Raw genomic sequence first — 12,786 nt, 5'->3', positions numbered from 1 at the left:
AAAATAATAAAAACCTATGAATCGTGAATTGAATCAGATCAACATCTACATTTCCTCCTCTAGTCCAGTCACACGTGATCTACCAGTGAAGAGTCTCATTACGTTATATAAGTCACACAAGTCATATAAACTACCACTCAAACTTCATAACGGTCTCATCCCTCCATCAGCAGAAGTGAAACTGCTCCAGTTCAGAGCGTTGAACCAGTAAAAGAGTGAAACTGCTCCAGTTCAGAGCGTTGAACCAGTAAAAGAGTGAAACTGTGAGTTTGAGGTGAAAATCTCATTTGCATTGTCAGGTTTAGTGATTGTGATGGTCTCAGAATAGAGCAGATCATGTTCAAACCCCAAGAGCTTCATTTCACATTTAGGGGAGACCGGTGTTGTAACACTGGGTCAGTTTGACACTCAGAGCTATGGTGATGTCATCAATATCACACACCGCATCATGTGACTGTGATCAACATTTTACGTTTTATGACCAAAAACGAATTTTCAGGAGGAAAAGTAAAAAATGTTATCAATATTATATTTTGCCGAACAATCATTGTATTGTAGATACATCTGACTTGCATAAACTAAAGTAGATATTTCTCTAGTTTAATTTGATGCTTTACACTCATGCTAACTTCAAACCCACATGCTAAAACAGTTAGCTATGTTACGGCTGTTTGCGGTGAGGATAGTTTTAACAGTTCATTAAAAATATTACAACCAAACCCTGAAGATGATTCCAGTTATCAATCACATTCCCTGTTAAGACAAAGTCATGTGAGTTTTCTGTTGCGCATTGAGGGATTTATGAATATGTCTCCATTATAGTTTATGTGCATGTCTTCTTATCGGATAAAAACATTATCACCTCAGTCGAGCACATACGATTTTTCTGCACATTTTTAGAATTGATGTTCATCTTGGCATTTCCATCCGATGTTTTTTATGTGATAGTCAATCCCAAAATTCACATAAAATAGGAGGATGGCAACATAGAGACTGAACTGTTGTGTGACAGGAATTGAGCACACACACATGATCACACACAGTTGTTTTTGTGCTAAATTTGAAGTCCTTAAAAAATACAATACATTTTTTGTTACTTAAAATTCTTGACTTTATTAAAAACTGATTATTCTTTGTTCTTCAAAAACATTCTTGCACACATTTAGATTGTGTGGATCTTATTTCAGCAAATTATCTCTCATTGTTTCATCGATCCCCAGCCTGAGTTACAACAGGACAGGGTTATGTCTCAACAACGACCTCTTTGTGTTTGACAATAACTCACATAATCTGTGATTGTGTTGTACATGTCCAAGTGAGTTATATTTCTAGCAGACAAATGTGGAAACCATGTCTCAAATTTTGAGAGATAAAGAACAAACAAACACTGAGTTACCGATGCTTAAACAACAGGTGTTTCTCTCCTCCGTCTCTCTGCTGAACGCAGCTGTTCTCCACTATTACAGTCAATCAAGAACATTTAGTGTCTTCATCAAATCACTCATTATTGTGTTTTAGCTCAGCCCAAAATAATGCAACAAGTAAATAAACATCTATACAAAGCTGTTGCACAAACATCATGTGAGTGACTGTCTTCAGGTAAATGATGTGGAGTGTGTTTGCATATTGATCAGATCTTCAGTGTGTGAGAGTGTTTATAGTGCTGTGAGTTTAACACTTCATCACTGACACACACAACAATCTTCATCAACATGACCTTCATCATCATCTTCATCTGGACTCTCACAGCGTTTGCTCAAGGTTTGTGGAGCACAATTTTGATATTAATTCATTTCTTCAAGTATATTGTCAAAGTTTTGAGTGTATTTTCTTCTTGATGTGTTTCAGAGTGTAGAGGACAGATCACCGTCACTCAGAGTCCCTCAATAACAGCAGAACAACCAGGAGGAACTGTGAATATCAAATGTAAAACCAGCAGAGATGTGAGGAGATTGAATAATGGGGATGAAGGTATATTCTGGTACTTACAGAAACCTGGAGAAGCTCCTAAACTCCTGATTTATCGTGTAAAGTTCCTCCAGTCAGGAACTCCATCTAGATTCAGTGGCAGTGGATCTAACAGTGATTTCATTCTGACCATCAGTGGAGTCCAGACTGAAGATGCTGGATATTATTACTGCAAGAGTTTCCATTGCACAGTAGATTCTAATAATGGTTGTGTGGGTGATGAAACATTCACACAGTGATAAAGAGTCGTACAAAAACCTCCGTCAGTCAGAGTCACAGTGACTATACACTGACAGAAACTGCAGCTGCTCCCAAACACTGACACACAGAGGACAAACACAGGAACTACATGTGCTCAAAACTTCTTATTGTGGGGTCGTTCGTACGTTAGCCTAAAGACCAGCATAATTTACCAAAACAATCATTTCAGGGAGATACAGACTAATTTTTTTCCCTTCTGTGCATTATAATGAAGGCTTTGTGAAACTGCACAACTTTTCCATTTTTTTTTTTAATAACATAGCCTCCTCCTTTCTACACCAACTACGAACACGTTTTCTATAAAAAAAAAAAAACAAACAAACGATGGAGCCAATCAGAAAAGGTATGACCAGATGCAGCCCCGCCCCCGATCTGCAGCCAAGTCCTTCTCGTTCGGAGCGCAAACTACCAGTCACGTGATTTCAGTAAACGAGGATAATACGTCATAACCATGGTCATAACTGTTTCGAAACACTTCGACATTTCTTTTTCTTGCCTAATTTTATATACACAAATGTAAAAAAATATATAAATATTTTTAAGAAAGAATTTGATATGTATCTAAAGTCCTTGAGGAAATCTAAAACCTCGACTGCATGTAAGAATCATGGTGTAAAACACTTAAGCTAATGTAATATTCTTTGTTGATTTGTCTTGTAACCCTCATTATTGTCTATTACTGTACATTACTGTTCTGTATTTTTATTTAAGTTTTTGTTACTGTTGCATAATAATAAAAAAAATAAAAAAACACTTCGAAATCTGTCAACCCATGAATCATGAGGAGGCACTGAGAACCAATGTGGGTTTTTAGCTGATATCTGATCAGTTTTCTACATTTGCAGTAGGGATTGGTGATACCACTTACTTTGTTTTCGAAACGATACCGATACTTTCAAGGCCAGTATCGCCGATACCGATACCAATATGATACCTCTAAAGTGAACTTTTAAATTTGAAAATTTCGTAAATTATTGAATTACTAAGATTAAAATGGGTAATGACACCCACTTAACATTATATTTGAAAGACATTTTAACATTCAATACGCCTTAATTGGAATGTATTAGATTATAATTTTATTTACACATGGTTAAAATGTTTACTTCTACAAAAATCTATAAAATATCATAGACCTGTTTGAACTATGGTCACTGTAATGTTAATTGTCATAATGGACTTCCAGTGATAGGCTGTTGCACCAATAAAATGCAACCTTTTTATTCTGACAGTGTATGATTTATATTAAAATTATAGTTACAGCATAAAACATCAGTATGAACTTTTAACATTCAATTTTAAACAATTGAATTACACAAATTATAGTCTACAATGTGTTTATTGTTAAATAGCATTAGATAAATAGCACACACTCCAGCAGAGAAAGAGACGAACGACACACACACACACACACACACACACACACACACACACACACACACACACACACACACACACACACACACACACTGATATGAGACTCAACAGCAGATCTTCTCAACATCAGGATTATTGAACGTCTCATCGTCTCTAAATGTCTCTTAATGCATGAAAACTATTAAATCTAAATAAATATTATAATCAGAAAGACTCTACTGATCTTTACACATCTTAACTGGGAGTTTCTAAATGATCATGTGTTTCCCAAAGCATTTTAATAAGTGTTAATGACCTGTGACCTCTGGAATGACCTTTGTCCTCTCATGGAGTTCACAGTGAAATACTTGTTTCTTTTAGTGATGAAACTGTCATTTGATTGATCAGAAAGTCTGAACTCTGAACCAGAGACTCGTGCAGAATAAAGAAGAAATGATTTCTAAACTTCTACAGAAGTGAAAACACACTCCACTGGATCATGAGAATAAAACACATTAAAGGCCACAAAACTGGATCAGTTTCTTCTGCATGTGTTCATTTTCATGTGTGTTTTCCTCCAGCTGGTTTTTGCTCAGAGAGTCACTTTGCATCGGCACGTGTTTCAGCTCTCCGAGTGTTTATAGCCTTCAGACTCACACACTTTATAACACACTGCTGTTTACCACGGTACAAACCCAACACACACCATGAATCTCTTCAGCAGCTTCATCTGGATTCTGACCGCTTTTATTCCAGGTAACAGAAGTCAAAGCTTGTCATTTCTGAGTCTTTAATGTTCATGTCATTTGATGAAACTCATATAATGTTGTTGTCAACAGCGTCCAGAGGAATCACTGTGACTCAGCCTGAAGTTGTGAATGTTTCTGAAGGACAAATCGCCACTATAGACTGTAAAACTGATGCTGGGATATTTAGCTGGAGTTTAGCTTGGTATCAGCAGAAACACGGAGGAGCTCCTAAACTCATCATTTATGGGGTAAATGAACTCTATGATGAGAGTTTCAGTCGATTCAGTGGGAATGGAGCAGGAGGTGGAACAGATTTCAGTCTGACCATCAGTGGAGTCCAGACTGAAGATGCTGGACATTATTACTGTATGAGTGTACATGAAGTCAACAGTGACTATGTGTTCACACAGTGATAAAGAGTCGTACAAAAACCTCCGTCAGTCAGAGTCACAGTGACTGAACTGAAACTGCAGCTGCTCAAAGGAGGATCTGAAATAACATCGGCACACTTGCATCTGAATAAAACCATCTAAATTAATCTCTTTATTTATCTAATAAAAGTATACGTTGAGAGAAACAACTAGACAAAGTCCACCAGTGTCCCTGCCCTTACAGAGCAAAAATACATTTCCATATATGGGAAACTAGTGCTTATATTTTTCAATATACTGCAATATATGCACTGACCATGGTTATATATTATTAAATATAAAATATGATTAATTATTGTGTACATATATTGCACATACATGTTCTCATATAAATGTGAACGTATGTTCACACACACACACACACACACACACACACACACACACACACACATTCATGGAATGAGTTACAACAGATTACTAGTTCAGTATTACTGAATATAAAATGACATACATTATGGTATAGGGCCTATTAATAAATATATTGTCACATACTGTAGTTTTCAATATATGAAAAGCAGCATTTCATTATGTATTATTCAATATATTATTCTGTATATTTTCAAATATTCTGTTAAACCATATAATATATTGATCATTCATATATGGGAAATATATTTTCTTTTCATAAGGGTGCCAGAGTCTCGGTGGTATTTTGTTGTGAATGTCCTCATATTCATACCTTTAGGGAGAATAAAAATATGGTGGAAACTGACGGACCGACTGACTGATCTCTGCACAGCTTTGACATGTTGTGCTCTTCTAGATCAGTGATATGACTGAGATCTGTATCAGCCGATCGCCATATTGATCTGTCAAATACAGTCGAGAGCAAGTTAACTGTCGACTGCATCTGAAGCCTTTTAATAACGTTTCATGAGAACTAGTGAATATAATCACTGTGGGACATCGATTAAACAGCACAAAGTTTCATTAGTTGCTTTTATTTGAGACTCAACATGTGGATCAAGATGTGGTTATACTGTAAGAAACAACTACAATACTGACAAATTACAAGTATAAGAACATCACACACTGATCAATCGCTTTATAAACTACAGGCAGGTTCTGCTCCTTATCAGTCAGTCAGTACAGTATCAGCTTACACTGTATAAACACACACAGTCCTGTATGAACACACACCAGTGAAGGCCAGCGCTGCTCTCATAGTATGGCAAGTCGTTTTAACTTTTATTCATTTCCATGATATGGAATCAAATTACATTCTTGATATCAACAATTGATTTTGAATGGCAGCCATTCACTATAGTGAAAATACAATTACAGATATCAAGAATTATAGTTTTTACTAGTTGAAATTCAATTGTTGATATCTAGAATTATCATTTTAACTAGTGAAAATGTAATTGTGGATATCAAGAAGTAGCATTGTTACTAGTGGAAATGTAATTCCTGATATCAATAACTATCGGTTTAACTAGTGAAAAATGAATTGTTGATATCAAGGATTCATATCCTGGAAATTAATAAAAGTTAAAACGGCTTGCCATACTCTTAGACCTCGACTCTCATCCTGAGAGTTTATAGCTAATGGTAATTTTCAACTCCTGTCCCTGGTTGTACATTTCTAAGTAGCCTACATTATAAAACACACTCACACTCACACTCACACAATTAGAAATGGTTACCGTTTTAGTTTGCCTTTAGCCACAACTTAATCCTGCAGGTGAACTTTTTCAGGTCAGATAACGAATTCCAGAGCCTACCGCTCTTAACAGAAAAGGCTGTCTGTGCGAAGCTTGTCCTGCAGTATTGTACAGTTATGATTAGTGCTGCTTCTGGTAACTTTTTCGCTGTTCTGTTTATAAATAAATTTACTAAGTGGCTCGGGTGCCAAATTACAAATACACTTAAAAATGTATTTAGCTTCATAAGCTTTTAAAGCTTAATATTATATGTCTCGAGGATGCAACAATGATGGTAACGGATTGGCTTTTTATCCATCATTTTTATTGATCGACTGTAAAGTGAACCAATGTGTTTTGTTGCAGACGGAGCTGCTTGCGCCCAAACTGTCATGCAGTATGAAATATGCGAAAAAACACCACAGCATGCATGTACAGCAGGGCTGCCTGGTTTGGTATGTCATTTCTGATGAGTTTAAAACAGTTAAGATTGCTTTGTAGTGTTTTTGAGATTTTCTTATGTTTAGCAAATTTAAGTTGAGGATCTATGACCAATCCAAGATATTTCAATTCTGTAACATGTACACAGTTTTGTGAAGTTTCTACTTACAATATGCACAAATTCTCTTGTATCTCGTAATCTTTGACGATTGTTGTTTTGATGTTACATTACTCACAACGGGCCATGCCAGATAACTGTAAAAAAAAAAAAAAAAAAAAAAAAAGTTAATTCGATCAAAATTAATTTGATCACTTTTTGCCACGAGGGTCCCAAGATGATGCATGTCAAGTTTTAACTTTCGAGCAAATCGGACAAACAGCCTACGAGGTTTGATTGACAGCAGTGGTTCTTGAGGCAAAGTTGTTCAGAATGAGGAGATTTAACCTTCAAACGTTTTGGCATCCCGTCGTGAGCGTGAATCACAGATCGAAATTCTTGCCATGAAAAACTTTTTGCTTTTCCCTAAAATTCAGGAAACCAATGCATATAGTTGATCTGATGACCAAAGTGAGAGGAAAAAAAGGGAGTGAGCATAGATTGAGATCCCGAGTTATTCATTTTCCTGTTTCCTGTGGCACAAAAAGAAACCATAATCAATATCATAAAAAAAATGTGACAGATTAAATCCTTGGGCATAATTCTTGCATACATATGCCAGGTTATTACTGCTTTGGACAATGCCTTCCTTTAGACAGCTCCTTTGCTTCCTGCAATAAGACAGAAGTTGTGTTAGCCATGAGAACAATTTGCTTGCAATTTGTGACATTTTAAGCAAATCTTGATGTATCTCGCTCTGCTTGAGCTTAAATGCTTTGGATTTGTATATTTTTTGTTTAATATTTTCAAACTCAAACCTCAAGATATAAAATAATGAAATTATATATAATGATATAATGAAAACTCTGCCATTTACTCACCCTCATGTTGTTCCAAGCCTTTATGAAATTCTTACTTCTGTTGAACTAAAAAGATATTTTGAAGAATGTTGGTAACCAGACAGTTGACGGCAGCCACTGACTTCCATAGTAGGAAAAATAAAAAATACTATATAAGTCAATGGCTACCATTCAACTGTCTGGTTACCAACATTCTTCAAAATATCTTATTAGTTCAGCAGAAAAAAAGAAACTCATATAGGTTTGGAACAACATTGGGGTGAGTAAATGATGACAGAATTTACATTTTTTGCTTTAAATAAACAAATAATCAAACATAAAAACGAAATTATGAGCCCAAATATTCAAATACAATATTTTAGAAAAATGCACATACCCAGTAAATACAGAGGATTTATGAAAGGAATGATAGGAAAAGATGTGTATGGAGAAGAATCATTATAGAATATCCTATCATCCGTGAAACATGGTGGATGCAGTGTTATGGCATGGGCATTATTGATTGGGGTTGGAGCTAAACTCTGCCTGATACCTCTCTAGGAGCTGGGTTGGCTACCCCATCTTAAATGGGTCATGTAATATTTTTTGTTAAACCCCTTAAATAATAATAATAAATACAGGAATATTTAAATCTAGTGCATTTAATATTCAAAAACTAAAATAAAAATGCATCCATGTTTGTTGTGCCTTAAAAAGAATACAATTGTTTTGTTATAGAAACTATTACAATATACAATTTGGTGAGTTCATAATGTAATAAATTTCCCACAATTTAAAAATCATTATTAATTTGAGCTCCAATAACTAAAAATTATTACATTACAAAACTAAAAATTATTACTTTACAAACCTCTTATTCCATTATGTGCCATTATCATTGTTGCTTTGTTATTACATTATGAGTTGCTACACAACACTTAAAGCACATTACTTTAGAAAACATGATCATCCAGCCTGTGAAATCCAAAGAGGAATACAAAAGAAGATATAAACACAGAAAGCTCATTAATAAGCTATGCATCTTCCTACAGTATAGATGCTTCTACTGACAACAGATATTTTAGCTACTTAAATTAACAGTGTTACAGAAAACACAATGTAACAGAGTTCCAGAAAACACTATTTTAAATGGTAATCTGTTCAATATGTGTCAGATGTTTTGGCCAATGCGCAGCCCATCAAAAACATTGGGGAATCCAGCAGTAGAAGCATCCACTACAGGACCTCTAGTGATAAAATTGTTGTATGTGTGAACACCCCATAATACAAAGGGAAATACTGATTTACTCCACTTCAGTCCTCTCTGAAGCAGCTTACCTGGGAGAAGATTGTTCTCTGTTCCATTAACATAAACCACCTCTCTTGCTGCTCCATTTAAAGTCCTCTGATTGATAAATACAGTTACTATCTACATGCATTGCTGTCAGAGGCAGAGATAAACAAGTGAAGTCTGGTCAGCACAAATAATTAATATAGATTTCCATGGACTATTTCATGATTTTGGTCCTGTCAGTTGAAGAAAGTTCATCAGAGAAAATTATTAAAAAGATTGTGCCCAGAATCTGTATTTATGTTGTAATACTCACCAATTATTTTAGTCTTGAAAAGGTAAAAGCAGAGCGCTGCGACAAAAGCTACTGCAACTACAGCTACAGCTCCAATCGCAATTCCAATAACCAGGGCAGTGCCTTCATTGCAGTCAATGCATTTTCCATCTGCAAAAAAAATATATAAAAATAATAATAAATGGACAAAGTTACTAAGGTGTCATAAAACGCTAAACTACATTTTCTGAGATTTTAAAAGGTTTTTGTGTAGCACATTAATGGATGTTAACATTTTCGTCTGTAATTTTAATTGTAATAGAATCCTTATCTAGGCACTATTTTTGACTTTCAGGTTTAAAATCTTCATAGTGGTTGTGATATTTTCTCTTATTATGGTGGACTGGTAATTATTCATGAGACATTTGTACACTTATCCTATATGAGAGACACAATTATGGATCACAAGTGTTTGTTTTCACTTTCTATGTGGCATAATTTCTCTTTCATAGACCTCGAGTCTCCATCCATTCTCGGTAAACACTGCAGGTGTCATGATGGTTACAAACATGGAGATGTAACTCTAATTTCACTTAGCTGATTGGTAACTAAAAACTTACACATCATGCTTTCAAGTTGTTTCAAGTAGGCACTTCCACCAGTGTTTCCTCGGAGGAAAGAGCCCTACTCTAATGATTAAATACTTTCACTTTACCTACCCCATTTGACAATAATTGGTTCTTTGAAAGTTTTGTGGGACACAAAACAGTCATATTCTGCTTTTTCATCCTCCTTGATGTCCACACTCTTCCTCAACTGGAAGGTTCCATTATTGTTTGGTCTGATTCCTGTGGATTCAATCTCATCATCAGGCAGGGATGTGCGATATTTTCTTATGGTCAACATCACATCTTTGGGGTAGAAACCAGTGGCCATACAGGTGAGTTTCAGCTTAGTTTTGTCACTGGTAGACTTTTTCGCAAACACATGAACATCTGGAGGAGCTGCGGACACAGATCATCAATCAGTTCTATCTCTATGACAGCTGCAGATAATCAACAAATACAAATACTCTACATTTACTCACAGCCCTTTCTGAGCTCCTCGTCTCCATATTCTCTGAACTTGTTGAGCCAGTCCACACACTCTTTCTCCAGGTAGCCCTTGGTGTACTGGTTCAGGATGGGCACATTATCCCATTTCCTCTTGGTTGGAAGAGCTGCAACAACTGGGGCAACCCACTGAGACTCCTTATCATCAAAAGACAGGAAGTTATCGCCATCATAACTGTACTCATCGATACCTTTGGAAAACTTAATTTCCTTTCCCTCTTGATCAATTTCACAGCCATGTCTCCACTGAAGAACATGAACATCTGAAAGGGACAGAAAACAATGTTTTTCAGATAATAATAACAATATAATGTAATAATTATGGAGGTAAATATGTATCAGTATTTCTCACCTGAAGCAGTGTCGTTCATACGGTCCATCAGAATTTTGACATTCACATTAAACCACTGTTCTTTGCTCTTTCTTGACTGGGTGCCTTTTTCCCAGTAATCCTCCTGCATTTTCTCTTTCATCCAGTGCTGTCTGGAAATCTTTCTCTTTTCCTTGCTATTGTAATAGTCAATCTGTCTGTCATCTAGAAGACCCATAGCTGTGAATTCATAGATGCCTGGCGTATCGACAGGTTTGGACAAGGCTGTGTAAATGTAGTACAGGGAGTGTTTGTCTGTAAACCAAATGAATAAAACAGACTGTATGAAACAAGTGTATGTGATCAAATTGGTTAGTGAAGGAGAGAACAGATCAAATATGAGGTGAGTTAGGCACACACAGAACAGTCTCAAAACATTTCAGTTACAGCAAAAACTAAACAGACTAAATCTATTGTAATTAAAAAAAAAAAACGACCTATAATTAGCTGAAGGCCAAATTTAATAAAAATGTGTGCCTACTTGGATCTGAAATAGTTTCACTATTTCAGGTTACTTTTTGGTATATCCAGATTGTATTCTGTTGAAAAAGTAATCTGAGGCGGCTAATCCTGGTATCGATCATATGAACAGTAATATTATAACTAGGCCGCTAGGTCATGTTGATCGATGTCAAATTATGGAAAGTAAGCTTTTTTTACTTGACAAAACAAGTAGCCTATATATTTAATTATATAGGCTAAGTATAGATACACTTTTAAATTCCATGTACTATGTAACATAAATTAGTAGCCTAATCAAATTTCAAGACCGTATGCTAAAAATGTTAGCGCTACTTTCACTTTCTCCAACAAACGCAGCGAAATGTAATCATTTAACGTTACCCGTTTGAACTGAAGACAAAGTCCCACAAAGAAAGAAAAAGCAAAGCAGGGCAAAACTCTTTGTCACGACACCCGTTTCCATGATTTATAATCTTCTGATTAGGCTATCTAAGTCCACTGATGTTTACTGTGTCGGTCTGAAATCAAGTAATCTGATCTGTGCTGCGTTCCAGTCCACTTTTAGATAGGGATGGCTGACGCGAAAGTAACAGTCGTTCCGAAGTTTTGCGAGATCCCGAAGCGCAGATGTTTCGAAACACTGATCCGAAGCCTGATTCAAAACAGCCATGTCATGTAACTATGGCCAAACGAAGCCTCGAAGTGTTTCACTAGGTGTGGTCCGCCGAATCAGCGTTTGATTGACACGGTCAGAAACAGACCACACAATCGCACATCCGTATAAAAGTGAAATCAACGCATATTGACCTCGTGGGTTTTTGTGAGAGGAGTTTGATTTTGAGATAGCGGATTTTTTATGATATAGTGACATATAGTGCGATTTGATTAGTTATAGGCTATTTAGGCTTAACGTTACATTTACACAACACATTGACTGATAGGCTAGACTAGAGACAGACAGAGTAGCCTATACATATAGTGACACATTAATAGATAGATATAAATATATATAGACAGCTAGATTAATAGATAGATACATATCTAGGTACATATCTAGATACATAGATAGATTATAGATACATATATAAATACATAGATATATTATAGATAGATACATATCATACATAGATAGATTATAGGAACATAGATAGATATATTTGGATAGATAGATAAAATGGAGGCTCCCCAGAATAGATTCCGTACATATGATCTGTGGTGTGGGAGCATTTCCGTTTAGAAACCCCAAATAAAGTGAGATGTGTTTATTGTGATTGGCAGCTAGCCTACTGCAACAATACATCATCCATGATGTGCCATTTGAGGAGCACTCATCCTGCCATTTTGCAGGGTGCAGAGGATGGTAGCATTCCCCCTGTTCCTATGCCTGCTACTGACACTGCTGGGCCATCTAAGTAAGGTATGCATTGTTTGAAATTATAATTGAAATATAATTACAAACTTTTGGGACACTGTTTAGAAAATCCATAGCCCT

The 12,786-nt window shown here is 35.9% G+C and overlaps 1 protein-coding gene and 1 gene segment (V, D, J or C); one reads left to right on the top strand and one right to left on the bottom strand.

Moving 5' to 3' along the window:
• The first annotated feature begins 1,670 nt into the window (after window positions 1-1,670).
• Window positions 1,671-2,950, top strand: LOC311284469 (Ig kappa chain V region 4135-like). The segment is given in 2 exons: window positions 1,671-1,761; window positions 1,849-2,950.
• Window positions 2,951-5,690: 2,740 nt separating this feature from the next.
• LOC311284457 (H-2 class I histocompatibility antigen, Q10 alpha chain-like) lies at window positions 5,691-12,040 on the bottom strand. Of its 6 annotated transcripts, XR_014626223.1 has the most exons (9): window positions 11,676-12,040; window positions 10,815-11,087; window positions 10,438-10,725; window positions 10,070-10,354; window positions 9,393-9,521; window positions 9,124-9,226; window positions 8,657-8,760; window positions 7,560-7,617; window positions 5,691-7,479 (listed from the first exon to the last, which is right to left on the bottom strand). XR_014626223.1 is itself a non-coding variant. In XM_084399504.1 (7 exons), exons 1-7 carry the CDS (start codon window positions 11,755-11,757, stop codon window positions 7,461-7,463), a joined length of 1,158 nt encoding a protein of 385 aa, XP_084255630.1. In that variant the 5' UTR covers window positions 11,758-12,040; the 3' UTR covers window positions 5,691-7,460. The 6 variants fall into 6 exon arrangements, 3 of the variants coding, with proteins under 3 accessions (XP_084255630.1, XP_084255631.1, XP_084255632.1); XR_014626222.1 differs by having other exon boundaries at window positions 8,657-9,226; XR_014626224.1 differs by lacking the exon at window positions 8,657-8,760.
• Between the last annotated feature and the right edge of the window lie 746 nt (window positions 12,041-12,786).

Source organism: Rutilus rutilus, assembly GCF_951802725.1.
Source record: "Rutilus rutilus genome assembly, chromosome: 24".
Taxonomy (NCBI): Eukaryota; Metazoa; Chordata; class Actinopteri; order Cypriniformes; family Leuciscidae; genus Rutilus; species Rutilus rutilus.
Note: the sequence above shows the minus strand (reverse complement) of the source record. Positions and strands in the feature narration are given on the sequence as shown.